Source organism: Exophiala oligosperma, assembly GCF_000835515.1.
Source record: "Exophiala oligosperma strain CBS 72588 unplaced genomic scaffold supercont1.7, whole genome shotgun sequence".
NCBI classification, from domain to species: Eukaryota; Fungi; Ascomycota; class Eurotiomycetes; order Chaetothyriales; family Herpotrichiellaceae; genus Exophiala; species Exophiala oligosperma.
The window spans coordinates 1,327,823-1,350,402 of record NW_015622824.1 but is presented as its reverse complement, the minus strand read 5'-3'; the positions used below and the strand labels follow the sequence as shown (position 1 = coordinate 1,350,402).

Sequence of the window (22,580 nt, the reverse complement as noted above, 5' to 3'; positions counted from 1 at the left end):
CCGCGAACTGAACATACGCCCAAGTCGTGGGAAGAAAGTGATATGGTCAGTTTTTCAACGCATAAAATGGTCACGTGAATTGGCGTTTCTTCGTGAGATTAGGGCGGCGTCACGAATACCTTAGTCAGCCTAGTGAAAGGCGGGTCGAGGGCGCTTTGTTGTTTTGCATGGTGAAGGAGGAGATTATGTATGATGCTGGCAATATATCGCAATGCGTCCCCAGTCCATAAGTGAAATTGTCGCCACGAAGCGCATTGTCCCCGTTGGCTTCTGAATCCTCATCTGAAGTCGCCAGATTGGCATCCAACGCCCCGATCAAATGGCCCTTTCGTGGTCTTGCCAGAATGTCGGCCACCATCCTCATCTCGTCCTCGCCGCCTCACATCTTTGCCCGAAGTCCCACGCCCATTGAAGTCTCGTCTCCCATGCCCTCCCCGAGCACTTTGTTTCGAGATGGGAGCTCCAAATTGTTCAAAACAACCCAGAAACAAAGAGGCGGTGTTTCATTCGACTCCAATGCCCGGTCGCTGCTGACGACAAAAGTTGGAGCGGAAAACCTGCCCTTACGATCCTCGCCCAGGAGAGACAAGTTCAAAGTCATATCGTCTCAATCTTCGAATGTGGATGTAGTCAGCCCTCGTTTGAAGTTTCTTCAGGACATCTCCGGGTCGCAATTGGAAGAGAAGAACACTGAAACTCGAAGAATGCCACCTAGACTTCCGCACACCGTTTCTGACGAGCCCGAGAATCTGCAGGAAGATGTGTTTGATATAACAGAAGAGGATTACGATCGGCGGCGGATTGAAAGATCATTACAGAAGGATACAAACATCAACATGAGTCCACTTCATCTGAGAAAGGCAACACCACGGCGAAAGGATTGGACACCAACAAGGTCAGGGAGCCCTGGTCCTTCGATTGTGTCTCCAGAGTCTCCTCTTCACTCTGCAGTGCTATCTCCTAGTATTCAGACGTATTCTTTCGTCAATCCAGCTGGAGAAAAAAGGGCACACAGACCGTCAACACTGATAGCTACGGGTAGCAAGCCGTCAGCGAGTAGTTGTGTCGATATTGACATGCTTTGTGACACCCCGACAGGTGTTACAACCAAGACAGGCGTCCCAAAAGACTTGCCAAAACCTTCAGCAAGGAAAAGGAACAAAACTGCAGCCAAGAAACCACTTACGATCACTGCGTTGGCTACCTCAAACTACGGAGAAGAGCAACAGCGGCGAAAACTTACGCCCATGCAGGAGTATCTGAATGCGACGCAAGTGAATGCAATCGACGAACCTAACGAGGTCACTGGCCCGCCTGCGAAGGGTAAGGCAAGAGTACCTGCAAAGAGGTTACGGGCGACGAAGAAGGCGCCACCGAAAATTCCATTGCAGTCTCCTACATCGGCTCTGAAAGCTGTTGAGTCTCTGGAGGTCGTTTTTGGATCTGCTAGCCAACTTGCGCGAGACGAATCGCCGACCTTGCTACGAGAGACTTTAGAGGCTATTAGGCAGTCCGAAGCCATGCTTTCATCTGACCCATTCTCTCCACAGCGAACCCAGCCAATTTCAATAGAAGCCATCTCGCCTCAAAATCTGCCAGGGACAAGCAGGTACGTGAAGAGAAGAAATCTCTGGGGCGTCGCGGGACGTGACGAAGATAATGCGCTTCTGCAAGTGGATACGGTTGACTTGGTCGATTCTCCTGCAGTACGTGAGGCCCTTGCTGGAAAAGATGTTCTTGTACAGCCCGGCGGACCGTTTCTTTCGAACACACGCAGCCTGATGAAGGAAAGCATTCCTTTCCAGGCACAGAAGACTCCGCTCAACCATAAAGGCACTCCTTTGCTGGATATCGATGATATTGTGACGCCCAAGGTTTCCGGCTCCGGGCATTCGGTTCTCTCACCTCAAAAAAGGATGTTGCATACTTCGGCTTCGGCTCAGCAACCTCGGAAGACGACACCACCTGTTGAAGAGAACAAGGAGAAAGCAGCTGTTTTGAAAAAGCCCAGCTCTGCCAAATCAAAGCGCGTGCCCGTTAAACCTTCCTATGCAGGCTTTTCGACCGGGGATCTACAGAAACAGATATCAGCGTTCGGATTCAAGGCTGTCAAGAGCCGTGATAAAATGATTGAGCTGCTGGACAGGTGTTGGGAAGATAAACATGGCCCTGCGCCAGGTGATAATATCGACCAAGATACGTTGACCCACGGTGACTTTCTTAGTAAAGTCCACGACATCACCGCTCGGCCTGTACCCAAGGTAAAGAAACCCCGCAAGCGAAAATCAGAGGATGCAGAACCTAAGACATCTAAAGAGCCTAAGCGAAGGAAGAAGGTCGAGCCAAAACCGAAAGATGCACCAGAGAAGATCAAGAAGGCAAAGACGCCTCGAAAGGCGGCAGCGAAAAAGGCTCTTTCGGAGGAGTTTGTCATGGATGTTGACGATATTGATGATTTCAATACTGAAAAGACAGCGCCTTCTAAGACCTCGGACGCGGTCTCTGAGTCTGTTACGAAGAAAAAATCAACTCCGAGGAAGAAGACTTCGAAAGCAAAGGAAGTTGCGAAGAAACAAGAGACTACTCCTCCACCTTTAGCACTGAAAAGAAACTCCTCCCCTCCGCTACCCGAAAGTCACGCTTTGGTGCCAATCGCGGCTGCTAAGATCACCGAAACAGACCCTTCTCAACCCCTTACTCTAGATGGGTCTACACTGGACGTGGATGCAACGCTTCAACCTCAGCACCCACCGCCTTTATCCGACATCAAGGACCAAGTTTGGGCTGCGATCTCTTTTGAGAGTAAATACTATTCTTCGCTCGGCGCTGGTGCCGGTACGCGGAACCATGTGAAGAATCCGACCTGGCGGGAGAAGATCCTCATGTACGACCCCATCGTGCTTGAAGATCTGACGCGGTGGTTGAACACAGAAGGGTTCCGCTCCATTGGTGAAGATCGAGAAGTCAACCCGCTTGAAGTGCGAACGTGGTGTGAGGAGAATGGCGTTTGTTGTTTGTGGAAAGGAGGTTGGAGAGGAAGACGAAAGGGAGGTGACGATTAATGCTGTTTTTTCCGGAGTTTCCACGAAGTCAACGAATGGGCTCGAGTCAGGTCGGGTTGGGCTGGGGAGTGACTGGATGGACAAACTTTGTTCATCGGTCTTTCGAGGCGTGCTTTGGCGTTTGTTGTCTCGCATAGCCTTGTTTGTCCCTTGGGCGGCATAAAGAGCCCCCCTGTGTGTCTGTATCGTTCCTCTGGTGGACCGAGTCGTGGCGTTTAAGAGTGGCTTCGACAAGGAAGAATTTTGCATTACAATCGTAGCTTTATACAATTGTAGAGAGCATAGACCGAAGAAACGGATGGTGCAAGAAAAGAAAGTACAGTCCTGGTCTGCTATGACTACCTATGGATGGTTTTGGAGGTGCTCTACATCTTCACGCATTGAACGGATTGAAACAAAAAGAACATTGTGTAGTTGTATTGAAAGAAATGATTAATTTGGTCATTGATAGTATCATGATGGCCTTGTTACTTTTGTCGCTTTCTCTCCATCCCTCTTCTCTTCCTCTGTGCGTCCTCCTCCTGCTGCTACCACCCCCGACAAGACATTCACTCGGCCCCCCAGTACAATAGATATACATATATATATACCTATACATCACAAAACACCGAGTGGCCCAAGTTCATATCCGTAGCCAGCTTATTACATCAACCAGCTCAACTCAACTTCATCGTCATGGTCTCTTCCTCTCTCAAATCAATTATCGACGACACCCCCGCTGGACCTTTGTTGTACGAGATTACTGTGGTTCACCTCCCTCCATCTCCAACCCCCCCCCCCCCCCCAACCTGTCCTATATGCATGACATCGCGTTTCACTTCCTCTTTGCACTTTGTGTTTGTATCCACCCAAAGGCGCCCGAAGCACGAAGCACGAAGCGAAGAAGTCTGGACTTTAGAAGAATTTCCCCTTGACGGCGACGTCACTTCTCTCCACGCCGTCGGCGTCGGTGTAGACTTCTCTCTCGGTGGCGCCATCGTCGTCGCGCTCACCGGTATAGAAGCCCGCAGTGGGAGCGACGGGCTTGTCAAACGCGTCGAAACGCCTCCCGGCTCGTTTGGCCATGATCCACTGCACGCCGACCCTCAACCCGAACGCGCCGAGGGCCCAGAGGAGACCGCCGACGGGCGCGGCCAAGAAGGCCCCGAACGCGGACCAGTCGTTGCCGTACAGCCCTTGCTCCAACAGCAGCAGGTCGCCGGCCTTCTGGGCGTCGCCGTCGTAGTAGACCAGGCCGAACAGGAAGACGGTGAGCAGGCCGCCGAGGCCGCCCACGACGACCTCGAACCCGCGCCAGGCGTAGGCGCGCTCGCTCAGGCCGATGACCAGCACGGGGATGCTGCTGGCGCTGATGAGGTCGCTGATCAGGTAGATCTGCAGGACGCTGGGGCTCTTGAGGGCCACGACGACGACGGGGAAGATGAGCAGCACGACGGCGAGCCGGATGTACCAAAAGTTCAGCCGGTTGCGGAAGATGTCGTTGGAGCCCGTGCTCACCATGGCGCTCTGGAAGCTGTCAAAGGCCGCCGTGCTGAGGGCGACGGTCATGACGACCACGATCCCCACGACCCACGCGGGGAGCTGCTCGAGCAGCAAGAAGAACGCGATGCTGCTCTGCTGGGGCGGGTCGCCGAGCGCGCCGGACCAGCCCGCGAGGAGGCCGCTCACGCCCACGACGGTGAGGATGATGGCGACCGCGACCGTGGCGAGGCCGACGCCCACGTAGAGGTCCCTGTCGGTCTTGGCCGCGAACGTGCGCATCCAGAAACCCGACAGGAAGAAGTCGTTGGTCAAGATGGCCACGGGGAGGATGTAGAGGAGCTGCCACCCCAGGAGGGACGCGTCGAGGTAGTTGGACTTTTCGACCAGGTCGTGCGAGATTTTCGTCTCGACGCCGACCGTGATGATGCCGATGACGATCAAGCCCAGGACCATGGCGCCCTGGATGTTGTCCGTGATGAAACTGACCTTGAACCCGCCCAGAGAGGTGTAGATCGTCGTGACGGCGCACTCCACAATGACAGCGGGCAGGCCGTTCAGACCGGTCAGGGCATTGATGATTTGTTGAAGAGCAGAGAGCTCGGCGACCATGTAGAGGAAGAGCGTTATGAGGCTAACAGAAGCATAACATTGATCAGTATGAAATCCCACCGTTTTTGGAAAGAGGGGAAAAAAAGATGACATATATTGGACGGAACGACATACGTCAACGCAGACAGATACAAGCTCGTCACAACGCCGTAGCGCTGGCGCGTCCATTCCGTCAGGACGAACCCCTCGGGACATTTACGTCGGATGATGGGTCCCAACCACGCAAAGACCAGCAGAGGTAGGGCCGATGACAAGGCGTAGACCAGCAGACCCTGGACGCCCGCAATGGTCGCGATCTGGGGGTACGTGAAGAGAATACCTGATCCTAAAGCTGTACACACACCGCATACCCGGCGTTGTTAGTACGACCGACCTTTGTTCCTGTCAGGAAAGGGGGGAAGAAGGGGAATTGATAGAAGCGGCAGCACGTTTCCCACGCAAGCATTAACTTGATCGAGTTTTAACGGTACAATCTCAGCATTGTGCGTTTTCTCGCTTCTTCTTTTCCCCGCCGTCTCCTCATCTCTCCGCTAGCAAACACTCAAAGGTGTTGCATTCTGTGAAGGTGGATGAGAACTGGAAGGTGAAAAATCCAAAGCTGGCACAAGCGCCCGTAGTGCTGCACATCGTGCTTCCCTTCTTGCGTCTGGGCTCCGTCGTCAAAGACACCCATCTCAACGTGTCTCGGGGACATTTTGTAAAAGTTTCTCCTCCGCCCGGACCCCGACGCCAGAAGGGAACCACAATGCCTTGTTTGCAAGCTTACGAACCTCAGATATCTGGTTTCAACATTGTATCTTTTGATGGGCTCGATGGTCGGTCGACTGTTAATTGCGCTTTCGTTTCGTGTCTTGCTTCATGGCGTATGAAGCTCATGCCGCTGCCGCTTCAGGCGTATGACGCCGATCGAGCGCACTCACCCGAGGCGATGAAGTTGAGGGCTAAAGGTATGCCTAGATCCCCGTCAGTATGTCACTTCTGGTCCAAGAGCGGCCGTCGCAAGATGTCGCTTCGCTTCGAGTTCTAACCCTTCTGTGTTCGCAGAGTTGCAAGGTACTCGCCTTTCGTCTGATGGCGCAATGTCCATGCGACGAAGAGGCCGAAAACACTAGGGGTTCGGTCAGTCAATTTTCAGACGCCGAGCAGAGATATTGCACACAGGAAAGCTGCATAAGTGGTATAGATGATGGCGTTAGACGCCTGCTGAGATGGTTGGCCCATAGCTGAGGCTCCCGGAGGGTTCGAACGAGGCCAGAGTGGTGAGGATAGACAGATCGCACACAAATATGATCCCCGTCACCTGCTGAACTCAAGATGTATGGCACGAGTAAGGAGGAACAGGAAGAAGAGGTGGCAGTGGGGGTAAATAGTGATTGCAAAAAATAAATCAGGTGAGGGCGGGGTCGATGGTGCAGAAAAAAGAAAATCCCGAAGATTCAGATGGTGTCATGTTGCATTTGCCCCATCATCTCGCAGATGCGCACGTGCGTGCCTGTCCACTCCCTAGGGGATATTCATATTGTCTGAGATGAACACACTCTCTTGGAACTAGTTCTGCTGAACCTGCTGGTTCCTTTTTTGCTTTTGAGCCATACACCTCACAGCCAACGTGAAGCACAAGCTCTCATATCATTCCTCATCTCATCCCTGGCCCAATCCACAGCATCATGCGTATGGCATCGCTATTTTTGTAAACGATCCTCTTGACGTCCAGAACCGGTCGCGAACTGTCTGAAGTACGAGAAGTGTTTCTAAAGTGTAGTGGAAGTCTGTGGCGATTGAACAAGGATCCAATGCAAAAGCGACCGGACAACCTTCGAAGTCGTGGCTACGAATTAGGACACCTTTGAACTGGACTGCGTGCGTGATACTTGCAAAGCGGAAAGTAACTGTACGATTCTACTGCAGTTAGTAAGTTTGCTGGAAAAGCTCCAAGGATCTCTCTTACCTCGTTGTGGTACATATCGACAACGGCTTCCACCTGACGAACTTTCTGTTTGCCCTCGGCCAGCTTGTGCAATGCCACGATGCCCCAGTCGTCATCAACCAGAGACACCTGCAGGACACGTGTAGCACCACATTCGAGGTAACCCTGCATCATACCACTCAAGACATCGACCGTCGTCCCCTTTTCAACTGTGATAGGGCATTGCTTGCTCTGATGACGAAGGTCTATGCCATTTGGGTATTTGTCAAAGAACCTATCGCAGGCATCTGCGGAAACGAAGGTGACATGGGCAGTCAGAGTGCGGGTCTCCGGGGAGGGAGGAGATAAACCCATATGTTCGACTGCACCACCATGAATGAGGGATTGCACAACGGTGAGGTCTGTCTTGGGGGGGAGGCCAGTGAGAATGATCTTCCGAACGCGAGCACCTGCGATTATCAGTAAAGTGTCAACGATGACCTGGATACCACTCACTTGGCTGATTGCGAGCTGTTGGATTTCCCCAGGACTTGAAATGGGTTAGATTTTCTCGCTCCTGGCCACTGCTTTCATCGCTGCCCTCATATCCATTTTCATCCTCGTTGTACTGGCGACCACTTCCTTTAGTGTCAGCTTTGGCGGTGGCTATGGTCTCTGACGAGTTGGTATCTTGCAACAGGATGCTGCCTTGGGTCGGGGCGCCGAGAAGGGGCTCGTCGCTACTTTGGATCCGCTCTCTGACTGTCCTGTCCTGAACAGTGAGCATCGCCTCATCCTTGATCGTAGGATTTTGCATTCGGTGTATAGGACTGTCATCATCCGACAGATGCAGACCGGCCACCGAAACAGGTGCCTCTGGAGACTCTACCGGCTTTGGGGACGGGAAGGGGCCAGCGATTCCGGTCTCCTGGTTGCCGTCTTTACCAATTAAATACAGTCAGTAAGTCAACACAAACATCTACAGCTTGGACTAACCTGTAGCGACGTGAGGCACCTCCTGGCGGACTGGTCGTTCAACTGCCGCGAACATGGCTGCCTTGGACTGGCGAAATTTCTCCACCGTCTCGTCAATGTAGCGTGCCGCTCGATCGCGGGTGGCCTTGATGATTCGTGCCTTTTCTGCTTCAGCAATATCATTTCGTGTCTTCACCAAAAGAGCGTACTGAGTCGGGGTTAGAGCGTGAGGAACTGTATCAAGAACATTGCTGACTTGAGGTTCTTCGTTTTGAGCCGAGCTGGTTCTCTCAGTACATTCTGGATTGCCTGTCTTCGCTGGAATCTGCTTCGCTCCGTTCGACGAATCACTGTCGTCTTCAAAGATAGGCTCGAGAAGAGTGATGCTTCCGTTGGTGACAGGTTGAGTCTCCGGGGTAGGAGGCGGTGCAAGAGGCTCTCGTGCAGGGCTTGCCTCTACAGAAGTAGAAGTGCCGTCTGGTGCAGTCCAGGTCTCGGGTGGCTCGTTACCAACCCCGGATTCATGAGAGTAACCATTGAGAGGTGCAGGAGGCACAGTCTGCTCCGAGTCAGCACTGGCGTCTTTCACCGGTGCGTCAACATGTGGTTTGGGGATTGACTTACTTGGGCCATGGCTTCTGGTCGAGCATTTGGGCTTGCCGACAGGGGCGTGGCACGGATCATGCGCAGGAACGCATTGATCGTGGTTGGATCGTCGACGTGACGACTCATCTTGGTCGCACTTCCCTTGGACAATTGCAATCTGAGGAAGCGCGATAGAGACGATGTTTCTTAGTTGGTGTGGAATGAGATGGATGGGGGTTTTTGAGGGAGTTGATAAAGGACCAAGTGAGAGGAAGATGAAAGAGAAGGCGGCCAGACCACAACAAGAACGAAAAACACTAACACATCTTCTCAAAATCAAGGACCGCGATGGGTAGCGCGTTGGGTGTGCGGCGCAGAATCGCGAAGCGTGAAAATCTACGGAGAGTGAATCGGGAGGTACGTTCTGGGAAGGAGGCAGGAGGCGCAACGCACAAGACACAAGGTATAAGGGAAAAGCATGGAGTATTATCTGCATTTTTTTTGTTCATTGTCACCGTGTTATATCTGAAGGTCGACAGGCCATCAATATGGCCCTATAGCAACAAAAGCCGCGCCCTCTCATGATCAAGGCTCTATTCAGATGTTACCATTATATGTTGACCGCGAATGATGCAAGTCACCGAAACACCATCGCTATGCAAAAATCAAGATGGAATTGGGATATTTTCCCAATTGTGTTCACTCTCCACAAGATCAGCGTTTTCTTTCATTACTGCAAGACCTCGCCGGCCACAAAATCCCGCATGGTTGGCCATTCTGGGCATTTGTTGAAAAGAACCACCTTGTTCTAGACTGCTGTCGGGAAGCCAAACCATTTCTATAAATGGCTGCCATGGCTCCTCGTCTCGCCTTGGGTTATGGCGCGGTGTATTGGTGAGAAAATCCAAGAGCCAATGAATCGGAGTGTACAGTCGTTCAAATCGCCTCGTGAACCCCAACCAGGACAGTGTCTTGGTGTCGTATGCGACCCGAACAAATGGGTTCATGTAGATACCCGATTTGCCGGGCTCGGGATTTTGGATATCTGCGTGGATAAGACAACATTCCGAGGCATCCCAGAAGGTGTCCTTCTCGGCCCGAAATCGGTAGGGTGCACTTAGATTACTCGGGCTCTGGTTCCCAGCGGTGATTGTGTGCTCCGAGCCAGGTTGTTTCTGGAAGAAGGCAGCATCGAATGCTACCATACCACCCCAACAGCTCTTTACTCGCACCGCATCTGTGCCATCTAAGACATCCTGATGACTCTGCTCATCGCCGTTGGCAGAAAACCAAGGGAAGAACGGCAAACCCATGCCATACCCTTCCAGATCTCTAGTTGCATAAGTGTCGTAGAACTTGAAAGGATTGATGAAATCGACCGCACATGCTGCCCGATAATCCGTTCGACCCTCAGCAATCGTATGAGTTGAGAGGAGGAGCTGTGCAGCATCCAGTGGGCGGAAGTAGACGTCGTTCAGGTACAGAAGTTTATCGAATATGGTTGTGGACTTGTCGAGGGGGAACAATGCTCGGTTGCGGACCTCCGAGAGGTATTCGATGCGTTTCACACGCTGCGAGCCGCCTGGAAGCGTCACATGCTTCAATTGGCTCCAGTCCAGATGATCCTCGAAGACCAAGTCGTGCTCGCAAGGAACACGACGCTCAAATTCTTCCAAGGTCTGCTTCGACTCGGGCCCGGAGTCATTAACGTATATTGACAAGAACGTATTCTCTGGGCCCAGGATTCGAATCAACTCCAAGACGTTCCTGCCCCAATCGCCCGAGAACAATTTCCCTTCTTTGTCAGACAGGCTCGCCGCAATGAAAATCTTCTGTCCCTGGAGATTGGCACGTCCCGGCGCTTCAGAGGCCAGCACCTGGCGCTTCAAGACTTTGTAATGGGGTGGCAGGTGTGTGTAGCCCGGGAAGAAGACGCCTCCGACCAGCACAATGACGACAATTGTCGTGATGAAAGTGTAACAAAATAAGGCAAATCTCCGAGCAAATGATCTAGGAGAGCATGAACATCGGCGAGCAAGGCGCTTTGTGCGCGTTCGAGAGCGTCGAGAGATGTATTGCTTGCGCAGCCATGTTGGAGTTAATGAAGATAGTCGGTAGTGGTCAGGTTTGGCACTGGCCAGCAGGGCATTCCCGGTGAGTAAATGGGCTTGGAGGTCGTCAGTGGATGCGTCTTGCTCGTAGAAAGGAAGGTCGAGGTCCTGCTCGTCTGTATCGTTGGTGCTCGTCCCTGACAGCTCGTAGGAATTCTCATCGTACTGTAGGCTGCGGACACTCATGGTGTGTGGGGAGTGAGGGGAGTGAGTGGATTTGGCAGGCCTCCGAGTCTGGAGAATCTTGCCGCCATATGAGAGAATCGAAGAAGAGAGGGTTGAGGCCGTGAAGGAGTGTCGAGTCGTAGATTTCAAGGAGAGACTGGGAAATGTATTGTGGGTGAACAGACAGCCAGGTGAATTAGAAATGGGTACGGAGTAGGAAGACGCAACCTGGTGTTTGAGAAACAGGAGAATTTCTACATGCGTCTTGCAGGAATCCTTCAACTTGCGAGACAGTAAAATAGGGCTGCGGCCCCAAATATTAAGCCCAAACGATCTCAAACGAGGATGCCTGGCGAGATTGGGATGGTAGCGAATTTCACTAGCCCCAGCATGGCTACACAGCCTCCAACAGGGCGCAGGCCGGTGACGGTGACGGTGATTGCGCACATGGCCGCGAAGTCTTTACGGAAACCCGCTTTCATGAGCTTGGATTGGATTGACTCTCCACGCCTTTGACCCCGATCGTCATTTATTACGAAGGACGAGCTCGTAAAAGGTGTGCTGGTGGGAATGTTGATCACCAAAGCGCCATTCATCGAGCTCGACGGTACCCACGAGGTGGTTTTCTTAACCTCCCTAGGATGAGCCGAACAAGGCCCTAAGGTCTGGTTCCCCATGCAAGATCGGCAACCCCTGCAATTCTCACACAGGGGCGTTCTGGTCGACATCCCGGGCCTTATTACTCGCAGCATCCTACCTAAACAGGAGCAGTGGAGTGTGCTTCAAGGAGGAATACGCGGTACGGAGTACGAAATGGGTATGCAATTCGAACAACGATCAATTACGAGTACAGGATATTTTAAGGAGCTTTCAGGCCGACGAGTTTTTTTAGTATCATCACAGAAACCGCTGCGCCTGGAACACCGCGCCATGTGCTTTCCATGAGTTACCCCCCTTGCAACCCCCAAGACTTAGAGATGGTGCGCTTCTACCGCTTGTTCAAGGGATCTAGGCGTCTGGTGACGCACTGGCCCTAGTCCAAGGTTACTTTGAAGCCAGCCATGACGAAAACTCCGCGGCTTGAGCTTTGATAACCGTCGACCATGTGGCACTTTGAGCCAGGGTTATGGACGAATGATGTGACAGTCGAGTCTCTTCTCAGTCTCAACGCACGCTTTGGATCCAAGTCGGAGCAATGCCGTAGGCACCACTCCCGTTTTGGGCGACGGCTGCGGCAACGGTACCTCATACAGATGTACCGCAGGTAATTACCCAACAGAGCAACAGAGATTGACCACGTATCGTTCCGCTGGAATAGATATATATTTCATTCCAGGCCTCGTGTTTTAATTGACGCAGACTCAAACAAGATATCGACTGGACAGAGAGAGAAATAAGGAGCAATTGCGCAATACCAAGAGCACACCTCGAGAACATCCAAGGTCCTGACAAAATGAAGTCGGAATTCAGCGCAATACACACAAAGCATGCCATTCCAGACCTCACGGGGCCATTCGACATCACTTGCCCTCCTGGTACAGATCTCTGGGACAAGCCTCCGGCGACACATTCCAATAATGCCCCTATGTTATACAAGACAACGACCAAAGATACCTTCCAGTCAGCAAAGGTGACGGTGTCCGCTAGCTGGAAAGACAAATATGACCAAGGTGGTCTCTGTCTCGTCATCAGATCCGGTGACAATATACGCTGGATCAAGGCTGGTATTGAATTCGTACATGAGAAACCACATGTCAGCGCGGTGGCCAAGGATAGATGGTCCGACTGGAGTCTCCGGCCTCTCGCGTCGGCGTCAAGTTCCAACGCAACCATTGAGCTGGAAAATGCTAGTGATGGCAGTCTATGGGTATGGCTCTTGGGAGATGGGCAGAGACATCCTCTCCGAGAGGTGACATGGTGGGGAGAGATCGATGGCAAGACTGAATGCTGGGTTGGGCCATTTGCTGCCAAACCTGCCCCTCACGGTGAAAAGGACGATCTGATTGTGCACTTCGAGAATCTATCTATCAAGACTGCATGAGGCCTATACGGAGGAGACTGTGAACTATATAGATCTCGTAGTAATGATCCACAAGGCGCTTGGAATCAATTCACTGGCCTTGAACGCGTCCAGAATGAGAAAACGCGTCCTCGCTGATTTTGATATTCCCCACTAAATTTCACGCTCGTCGACTTCATTCCTCCCGCCAATACAACATCTTACCGTACGGCGCATTTTATTGCTACTTGTTATGAGACAGGGAGCAAACCGATTTTCAGCCAGAGCGCAGTCAACATACGAAGATCTCAAGACCCGTCGATCCGCACGAAGATGACTTTTGAGGTGTGACCATACCCCGAAGTATGCCTGCTCGGCCTCGCAATACCGCCGCTGCGGGCAGTACGCAGCAGGACCACCGCTATGAAATTCCCGGCCTTCACTTCGACGATACTCTGACATGGCGTGCCGGCAAACCAATCCCTGTCGCAGACTTGCTAGCACGACTACAGAAGCTGGCTGCGGAGTTGCGCAAGTATGATCTTGATCAGGTCGACTCGCGCGCTTTCACTACACTCGCCCAAGACCTCGCGAATGCCAACCTCCTCGGCCACAAGGATAAAGGCGTGAGAGCATGGACTGTTTCGTGTATCGTGGATGTCTTGAAGATCTGTGCGCCCGATGCGCCTTTCATCGAAGGCCAACTCAAGGTGAGCAGCCGACACGCTCCGTCAAGACCAGCTAACACGTTGTAGGACATATTCACAGTGGTCATCAATTCAATACTACCTGCACTTGCCGATCCAACCAATGCTTACAACGCTCAGCACGTCTATATCCTCAGTTCGCTCTCCGACTCCCAAAGTATCTTGCTCGTTACAGACATCCCTAATCATGACAACCTCATCGTCTCCCTCTTCACTACGGCATTCGATATTGTGTCAGGATCTAGCAAAGGTGTTTCGGGCGTGGAGATATCAAAGAGCGTGGAATATCACCTAAAGAATTTGCTAGTTGCAGTTGTGGACGAAGTGACACTGCCTCAGGATGTTACCGATGTCATCATCTCCCAGTTCTTGCGCGTCGACACCGGCGACAGTCAGGATGTCAGCCAGAAAGGTAAGAAGCGGGGCGCACAAGACACCAAACAGGCCACCCTGCTGGTGAAGGACTATCCTCCCGCATATAACATGGCCAAAGCACTCTGTACCAGCTGTCCTGAGAAGATGACCACTCAGATCACGCAATATTTTGGGACAGTGATTGTCGATGCTTCCACCGCCACTAACACGAATGGGTTTTCCAAGTCGAAACACCGACGATTGTCAGAGATCGACGATTCCGACGACAACAACGAAGGCTTTGGAGACTTGCGCAAAGCGCATCGCCTGTTGAGAGAATTGTGGCGAGCCTGTCCGGACGTCCTCCTGAATGTGATCCCACAGATCGAAGCAGAATTCAATTCGGACTCTCCGGCGCTCCGCGAACTGGCCACTGAAACCATTGGTGATATTACAGCCGGTATAGGAATCGCCGGTCTAGCCACGTCAGTGCCGCTCGATCCAGCCGCATTCCCTTTGCCATCGATCGAACGCCCAGACCCTGACCCTCAAGTTGCCAATCCGATCCTACTACCAGCATCACCGAAGCCCTTTGCTACCGTACATACGTCCGCGTATCAGGCCTTCTACGGACGTCGCATTGATAAGTCACCCAAAGTCCGTCAGGCATGGGCTATTGCAGCTGCTCGTATCCTTATGACCTCCGCTGGCGGGATTGGTTTGAGCGACGAAGAACTCCAGGCCTTGCTGCTCGCATTCGCCCAACTCCTACATGACCAAGAAGAACATGTTCGGCTGGCCGCAATCCGAGCAATCAGCACGTTCAATTATCATGCCCTGATCAACACTCTAGGAGCTGATGGTGGCCTTAACAAACAAGGCACCGTTTTTACCATTCTGGCCGAACGAGTGACCGACCGGAAGCACACTGTGAGAGAACAAGCCATTGAACTTCTTGCTCGAATATGGGGGGTAGCATCTCATGACATTGAGGAGGGTGTCTCGGTCGTGAAAGAAGCGGTCGGCGACATTGCAAATCGCTTATTGCGGGCATTTTATACGAACGATGCCCATGTACATACTTTCATCGACAGAGCCCTCTACGATAGCTTACTGCCGTTATCCTTCCCTCCCATCAAGGCTCATAAATCAGACGGCCAGAAGCAACGTGCCAGTCAGAAAGAGATCGTTTCGCAAGCTACGCCACCTGTCGACCCGGATGCCATCCGAGCACGTCGCATTTTGACATTGGTACATTCATTGGAACCCAAGTCGAGGGCAGTGTTCTTCAGCCTTCAAAATCGCCAGGTGCAGCTAAGTAAAGGAATGGTTGTTTTTGTCCAAGCTTGCGAAGACTATAATGGCGGAATTGTTGACGATGATGGGTTTGAAGCACAGATCAAAGATCGCCTTGGTAGGTATATTGAGGTGATCTCCAAGTCCTTCCCTGATTCTAGCGATGTTTCTGCTGGCCTGTGGAAGTTTGCAAAGCAACATGATCGTCGTGCATACCAGCTCATTCGATTCGCCGTCGGTGCCGAGAACGACTATCGTACAGTCACCAAAGCGATCAAAGAGCTCACCAAACGAATCCGAGAAGGGCCAACAAGTGCTCAATTTTTGATGGATACAATTCAGCCCATCCTCTACCGATGTGCCTTGATCACCTATAACCGCAGCCATGTCCCAACGATCATGCAAGTCTCGAGGACAGATGAAGCGGGCCTCGGAGAAGTTGCACAAGAGGTCCTGAAGGAAATTTCCGCTCGACACCCAGAAGTGCTCAAATTTCACATCCAAGCCCTTTGCAAGGAGCTCGAGGAAAGTGCTCCTACTTCCACCAAGGCTGAGGAGACGGGGGCGGCAGATACATTGAAAGCTTGTGCAGCGTTCGCTCGCAGATATCCCAGTGAAGTACCGAAAGACCGCAAATTCCTGACAGCGTTGACGCATTTTGCGCTCTTTTCGCAATCACCACGGGCAGCAAAACACGCTGTGTCTATCATTATCATGGTTGCCGATAAGAAGGAAATGTATGCCAAAGATCTCCTAGCCAAGGCTCTGAGGGATTGCACCCTAGCATCGCCTCACTTCCTAGCCCACCTGGCCACAATTTCTCAAATATCTCTTCTAGTTCCAGCCGCCTCGAATGAGCACAGACGCGCTTTGCAGCAGCTAACAGTCGGAGATATCTTACGCAAAAACCACTCACCTAGCTCCGAGGATGATCCAAATGCCTGGACCAACAGCCCTGACGACGAGACCAAAGCCAAAGAACTGGCACTTAAGATTCTTGTCAACCAATGTCGGTCGCATGAAGAGAAGTCTTCCGAACTCGAAGAGGCTGCCGAAGTAGCTATCAAGTTGCTCATGTCCATCGTCCAGAATGAAGGCGAGATCACGCCGTCTAAAGACACACCTCCTGCTCAGAAGAATTGCTTGCGACTTATCGCTGTCCATTTTATCTTGAAGCTTTGCAGTCACCAACGGAGATGCGAAGACCTCGTCAAGCCGACCATGTTCATCAATATCCTTATGATCATGATCAACCCTCCCAATCCCGTCCGAGTAGGATTTGTCACTTATCTCAAGAAGTATCTTGGTCAAAATCGGCTTGCCCACCGATGGTTCACTGCCATGTTTCTTCTGGCTTTCGAGCCCGACATTGAGCTTCGAACTTCGACAATGACCTGGATGAAAGCACGAGTCCAATATTTTGCCAAGCAGCAGGTTCAGAAATCGAGTGACAGAAAAGTACCTCAAAATGTCATGGAATCAATCTTTGCGCGCTTGCTCAGCTTACTGGCTCATCACCCTGACTATCCAACCGCGGAGAGTGTGGATTTTGACGGCGAATTACTGGATTTCTCCAAGTACATCGTGTTCTATCTCTGTACTGTTGCCACCGAGGATAATTTGTCTTTGATATTCCACATTGCTCAGCGTGTCAAAGGTGCCAAGGACGGTATAACCGGCGCGGATGCGGCGTCGGAGCGTATATATGTTCTTTCTGATCTTTCACAAGCTGTCATCCGGAACTACGCCGATCTCATGCCTGCCCACGCGAAAGGCGTGAATCTGCTCCAGACGTGGCCTGGTAATGTCACATTGCCTCGCTCACTATTCAAAGCTCTTCCAAGCCACGAAGCTGCGCAGGAGATTGCAGAGAGGAATTATCTTCCTGAGGATGTCGCTGGAGGGTTGGAGAAGCTCGTGCGATCATATATTCGTTCCTTGAAGGCCGCAGGAAAGGATGCCAAAAAGCCGGCGGTGAACAAGAAACGGAAGAGCGAAGCGCTCCGCCTTGACGTGAATGAGGATGGTGAGGAAGGTCAAATGCCTAAGAAGCCGAAGAAGTCTACGCTACCGCTCAGGAAAACACCCAAACCAAAGAAAAGGGCTAGCGAAACATCTAGTCCAGAACAACCTTCGCGCAAAAGTTCTCGACGCTCAACTGCCATTTCATATGCTGAGGCAGACAGCGATGCTGATGATGCCGAGATGGCAGAAGTAGAGGTTCTTGCGAGCAGTCCGGCGTCAAGGAGGAGGAAGAAGACTCCACGAAAAGAAGAATCAGAAAATGACGACGACGGAGAGTCCGACGATGAGAAGGAAGCGGAAGAAGATGTTTCTAATGCGGAAGAGATGCAAGCAGAAGAAACGAATTTACAGGTGCATGAGGATGAAGAATCCGACATGGCAGGAGCCAATATCGAATCTTCACCTCTATTGAAAGAAAATAACAACACTGGATCTGTGAGAAAGGGCCGGAGTGGAAAGAAGAGCATGCCTCCTTCAGCTCCGGCTGTCAAAGGAGAGAAAAATGAACAGCTGGCCCGATCGACAAGGTCGACCCGAAGCTCGAGGGGATAAAGTCTGACAAGGATGTGCTCCTGTCAAATCTGCGATGAACTCATGCCGAATGTAGCTGAAGAATTTTGTATGATCATGAAAAAGCCACAGTCTCATATAATTGAAACCTGAACTGGTTTCCGAGATCTACCTGTCTGTTATTGGATAGTAGATTCCCTGGTCTGCTCTAGAGCTTGGTTCTGTACGTAAATCTTTCTTCAGGTCAACCATGATATCAACACTCCGATGTTGAAACTGGGTGTCATTGCTCAAAGGTGTTTCCAAGGGACATTGATCCTGGCCACGATCATGCTCGCACTCCATACTCGTACTCGTATTCATGCCAAGACTTCGTTTAGATACCCCGTATTTATTTCTCTGTTCTCACCAGCTCAAACCTCAACATCATTTCCACCGTTAAGATCATTTACATCCGACATGGCGGTCACCCCGGCACGCGCTGTATCTTACTCGCTGCATCCAGAAGCTAATGACGGATAATTCCCTTGTAACCTGTTGCAATACCCAATGGGCCGTCTCCCCTTTTCATGAGAGTCTCCATTGTGCTTTTACCCTAGATTCTCACGCTCTTGTGAAGATGTACCTACACTCCTTGTGAGATGGAAGGCCCTTGAATGCCAACATACATCCCCACAGATCGTGCATTCTCTTTCTACTCAGCATACCTTGTTCGTATGCGTACTGATCAAAGATGCCATGCATTGGAGTGCAGCTTCTCCCTTCAAACAAACAATCTCAACGTCTTCGCCCTCCCTTCCGGGCCTCCCTTCTGTGCAACCAAAGGACACCCCCAAAGCTCATTGTAAGCATTTACCATTATCTTTTGGCTTGACTCTTGGCGTTTGTTGGTATGAGTTGCCATCAAACAATCATAGCAAATGCAATGCCAAGTTTGAAATGGTTTGTTGAGGTAAACGGTAAGGTATAAATCTGCCGGACTCCTGCTCATGTGTTTCGAATGCTTTCTGCAACCACTTTCCGGCCCATCTCAGCCCTTCACTCCTGCTCCCCCTCACTGTCCTGCATCACTGGAAGACAACATCACATCATCGTGTGACAGAAACAGCTGCGCATTCGAATAGGTTAGTCAAACTACATGGACTCGACGGGCTGGATTTTCCCTGCTAACTGAAACACTACAATAGTTTGAATACTCATATCGAGTCGATTCTCAGCATGGATCCCCATGGTCGCGGACGTGGCCGAGGCCGTGGCAATCGTGGCAACTATGACAACCCAAGCAATCAGGGCAACTTTGGCAACTACGGTCGTCGTGGGAGTTCTGGTTATCGGGGCAATTCCGGAGATCGATTAAGGTCTGGAAGCCGCGGTGGTCATGGCAGTCGTGGTGGCAATCGCCAATTTTCGAGGGGACCTCCATCTTCTGGTTTCGGCCAGCAGAGTTCACAAGAAGCCCTTGACCAATCCATGGGCCAACTCTCGCTCCATTCAGAAACCGAGCTGTTGGCAAATCATTTCAAAGTCTCAATTGGCAGATACACAGAATTGTACCGGTATGGCTTGACTTTCCAGAAACGACAGCAGGGCCGTGGGGATGACACCAGTGATGAGACCAAACCGAGCACTAAGCCAAGACAAACCACAAAGAACAAAGGCATTAAAAAGCATGGCGATTCCGAGAAGGTTTCGAAACCACCACCAAATCCACTTGGGAAGGATGTCGATCCCAAGACTGCAAATCTTCCGGGCGATGATGACAACGGCAACGAGCCTACTTCGTCGAGGGTGGCAATCGAAGGCCGGATCAATCGATCCAAGATCAAAAGAATCATCGCTCTTCTCATAAGCGAGCTGAAAGCAGACGCAAAACTGGCCAAGATCCCACTCGCTACGAACTACAGCACTCACATTGTCACAGCAGATCCCATTCTCGAAAATGTCTCAAAGACTTTTACTATTGAATACTACGATGAATACCGCTCGACCCCCGCTGACAACCCAGAGGTCTTTGACGTACAAGTCATATTCGAGAAATCCATTTCCTTAGGAGGCCTCTCTGGACATCTCCAGAATGGCTCGCAAACCCAAAACTTCATTGAGTTCTCCGAGAAAGAAGACGCTATCAGTGCCCTAAATATCATTTTCAGCTACCATCCATACGAGAGATGTTTTCCAACTCTCGAGCATCGAAACGACCCAAGCATTTCGGAGCGATACCTTACAACCATTGGTGGAAGAGTCTTCTATGGCGTTGCTGTGAGGGGTCGCAATGGCTCTAGTGAAACGGGACGGGTCACAGCACAAGGCCCTCTCAACAGCATTCCAGGTTTCATCAGAAGTGTTCGTACTGTATTTTCTGCGGAGGTTCCGATCAATCTTAACATCAACACCAAGACGTCGCTTTTCTATGCGAATGACAATGTTCAGATACTAATCGATGCCTGGAGGGCCAAGAATGTCGGACGTCAGTGGCAGCAACACAACTACGGCGACCTTTCAAAATTTCTCAAAGGACTCAGTGTCAGAACTCAACACCTCACCGGGCAGCAAGAGCCTGACAACTTTCTTGCAACGATCACAGGCCTTGCACCGGTCAGCCGGGAGGGTGTGGAGCCGACCGTATCAGTGGTTCATGCCAACAACCCAGATCACCAGCACATGGAGAACCTAGGACATTACTTCAACAGAGTCTATAATAAACGGTATCTTCCAAATTCCAAGGTGTTCGCCGTCGTTGTCGGTGGAGGTGCTTCTGCCAAGCTCTTCCCTGCAGACCTCCTCTATATTATCCCTGGACAAGCGATGCAGAAGACGAGAGAATTGCCGGCACACGCCATTCGACTACCTATCGACAACAAAGGGAGAATCCTCACCACTGGCCGCTCTCTCTTCTACGGGGATGGATTCACTACCACAGGGGCGAGGGAGTTTGATCTCGTCTTGGGGGATGTCATGATATCCGTTCCAGTGTTGCCCCTCGCCACGCCAACTGTGAGGTACCGAGGAGAAGTAGTACCCCAACGTCGAGGACCACCTGTCTTTCACGACATCTCGGAACAAAATGCAAAGTACGGATCTTGGAATCTCAAAGGCACATCTTTCTTCAGACCCGCTGCTCAACAATTTGTATGGACATACATTGAATTGACCCTGAATGATCATTCTTCTTGCCAGCAGGCTGATCTAGATCAATTTGGTAACAATCTCCAGTCAGCTCTGAGCCGCGCCGGAATGGTCCAAGCTCATTTCCAACGACTACCTCTCCCCAAAGCCCATCAGCGTCGGCTTCCTAATGGATCCCTACCGACACACCATCATGCGGCAGGACTAGCAGCTCAATTCAACTTCATCGATGAAGTGATCAAGACTCTCCGAGACAAGAACGCCGTCAACCTCATTGTTTTCTTACTGCCCAAGAAGGACATGGAACTGTACAGTGCGATCAAGAGGGTCGGGGATCAATGCACTGGTGTGGCTACCGTCTGTCACGTACTCAAGGAGGATCGGAAGACCAGATCTCTCGGTCCCAACGCCTCGCCTGACTTTTACGGCAACTTGAGCATGAAGATCAATCTGAAGATGAGCAACCAGTCAGTCAACCACTCGCTCGCCGTCAAGCCTGCGGTTTTGGGTGCGGGGGCCATGGTCCTCGGCATTGACGTGACACACGCAGGCGCTTTAGCCATGTCTGGGGCTCCCAGCATCGCGGCGGTGGTGGGCAGTGTCGACGCCGAATTCGCCCAGTGGCCCGCGAGCTTGAGAGAGAACCCACTGGTGCAGGACGAAGACGGGAAGAGGCAGTCGAACGAGCAAGTGATGGATCTCAAAGCCATGGTCGTGGAACGACTACGGGCGTACTGTCAAGTCAATCGAGCCCTACCTCAACGCATCCTCATCTACCGTGACGGTCTCTCCGAGGGACAGTTCCGGATGTGCGAGGAGCGAGAACTTCCACAGATCACGGCCGCCATCGAGGCGGTGTCCAAAGAGAGGGGAATACAAGGCCGATCCATCCCCATCGTCCTCATCTGTGCGGTCAAGAGACACCACACTCGGCTCTTCCCAACGAGTGACAGCCCGACAGACACCCCGAGGCTCATCGGCCTCGGAGGGAAACCCAACGGCAAGGTCTTCAACTTCAACCCCATGCCCGGAACCATGGTCACGGAGAAGATCACGTACGGCAAAGGACAAGATTTCTTCCTCGTCAGCCAAAAGGCCCAGATCGGGACGGCTCGCCCCACCCACTACGTGATCCTGAAAAACACGACGGACAACACGAGGGACCAGGTCGCCCAGGCGACCCACGACCTTTGTTACCTCTTTGGTCGGTCGACCGGTTCCGTGGGCGTTTGCCCGGCTGCGTATTACGCCGACCTCGCGGCCGACCGTGCCAGGTTCTACGTCCGGAGATTCTACCACGCCACCAGAGACGAGAGGTGGGACCCCGCCCTCCACCCGGACCATCGGTTCGACTTGACCATCCACGAGAGCATGAGGGAGAGGATGTTTTACATCTAGACGGATCGACCAAGAAAGAAGCGGGGATGGAGGCGTCAGTCGAGACCGACAGACAAGGACACGTGTATTACAATATGTTTTGTGTTTGGACGTCAACCATTCTCTCAGTGTAGAATGTGATGATTGCAAGATGAGAATGAAGGGCGTGACTCGGAGTGAGCGGGTGGACATTCAAACCGTTTTGTTTTTCCCTTTTCTTTCATCTCGTTTTCTTTTTCTCTGCCTCGGGCATCACTTCGTTGACTTGAAACACGAGACGGATTCACAAAA

The 22,580-nt window shown here is 51.7% G+C and overlaps 7 protein-coding genes across 9 annotated transcripts; 4 read left to right on the top strand and 3 right to left on the bottom strand.

The window, feature by feature from the left end:
- Window positions 1-217: 217 nt before the first annotated feature.
- PV06_07774 (uncharacterized protein) lies at window positions 218-3,362 on the top strand. Its single transcript, XM_016409053.1, has one exon. It carries the CDS (start codon window positions 345-347, stop codon window positions 3,060-3,062), a length of 2,718 nt encoding a protein of 905 aa, XP_016260807.1. The 5' UTR covers window positions 218-344; the 3' UTR covers window positions 3,063-3,362.
- Window positions 3,363-3,843: 481 nt separating this feature from the next.
- Window positions 3,844-6,541, bottom strand: PV06_07773. 3 transcript variants are annotated; one of them, XM_016409050.1, is made up of 5 exons: window positions 6,313-6,541; window positions 6,182-6,261; window positions 6,074-6,106; window positions 5,268-5,484; window positions 3,844-5,175 (listed from the first exon to the last, which is right to left on the bottom strand). In XM_016409050.1, exons 1-5 carry the CDS (start codon window positions 6,372-6,374, stop codon window positions 3,957-3,959), a joined length of 1,611 nt encoding a protein of 536 aa, XP_016260804.1. In that variant the 5' UTR covers window positions 6,375-6,541; the 3' UTR covers window positions 3,844-3,956. The 3 variants fall into 3 exon arrangements, with proteins under 3 accessions (XP_016260804.1, XP_016260806.1, XP_016260805.1); XM_016409052.1 differs by having other exon boundaries at window positions 5,268-6,261; XM_016409051.1 differs by having other exon boundaries at window positions 3,844-6,106.
- Window positions 6,542-6,818: 277 nt separating this feature from the next.
- On the bottom strand, window positions 6,819-8,766 carry PV06_07772 (uncharacterized protein; the record flags this gene model as incomplete). Its single annotated transcript, XM_016409049.1, has 5 exons — window positions 6,819-7,052; window positions 7,102-7,529; window positions 7,576-7,998; window positions 8,056-8,593; window positions 8,659-8,766. 5 exons carry the CDS (start codon window positions 8,764-8,766, stop codon window positions 6,819-6,821), a joined length of 1,731 nt encoding a protein of 576 aa, XP_016260803.1.
- A 342-nt stretch (window positions 8,767-9,108) lies between these two features.
- Window positions 9,109-11,209, bottom strand: PV06_07771 (uncharacterized protein). The gene has a single exon (XM_016409048.1). It carries the CDS (start codon window positions 10,914-10,916, stop codon window positions 9,285-9,287), a length of 1,632 nt encoding a protein of 543 aa, XP_016260802.1. The 5' UTR covers window positions 10,917-11,209; the 3' UTR covers window positions 9,109-9,284.
- Window positions 11,210-12,212: 1,003 nt separating this feature from the next.
- On the top strand, window positions 12,213-13,048 carry PV06_07770 (uncharacterized protein). The gene has a single exon (XM_016409047.1). The coding sequence runs from the start codon at window positions 12,349-12,351 to the stop codon at window positions 12,934-12,936; it is 588 nt and encodes a 195-aa protein (XP_016260801.1). The 5' UTR covers window positions 12,213-12,348; the 3' UTR covers window positions 12,937-13,048.
- A 211-nt stretch (window positions 13,049-13,259) lies between these two features.
- On the top strand, window positions 13,260-17,914 carry PV06_07769 (uncharacterized protein; the record flags this gene model as incomplete). Its single annotated transcript, XM_016409046.1, has 2 exons — window positions 13,260-13,604; window positions 13,650-17,914. 2 exons carry the CDS (start codon window positions 13,260-13,262, stop codon window positions 17,826-17,828), a joined length of 4,524 nt encoding a protein of 1,507 aa, XP_016260800.1. The 3' UTR covers window positions 17,829-17,914.
- Window positions 17,915-19,004: 1,090 nt separating this feature from the next.
- Window positions 19,005-22,375, top strand: PV06_07768 (uncharacterized protein; the record flags this gene model as incomplete). Its single annotated transcript, XM_016409045.1, has 1 exon — window positions 19,005-22,375. One exon carries the CDS (start codon window positions 19,005-19,007, stop codon window positions 22,308-22,310), a length of 3,306 nt encoding a protein of 1,101 aa, XP_016260799.1. The 3' UTR covers window positions 22,311-22,375.
- Window positions 22,376-22,580: the final 205 nt, after the last annotated feature.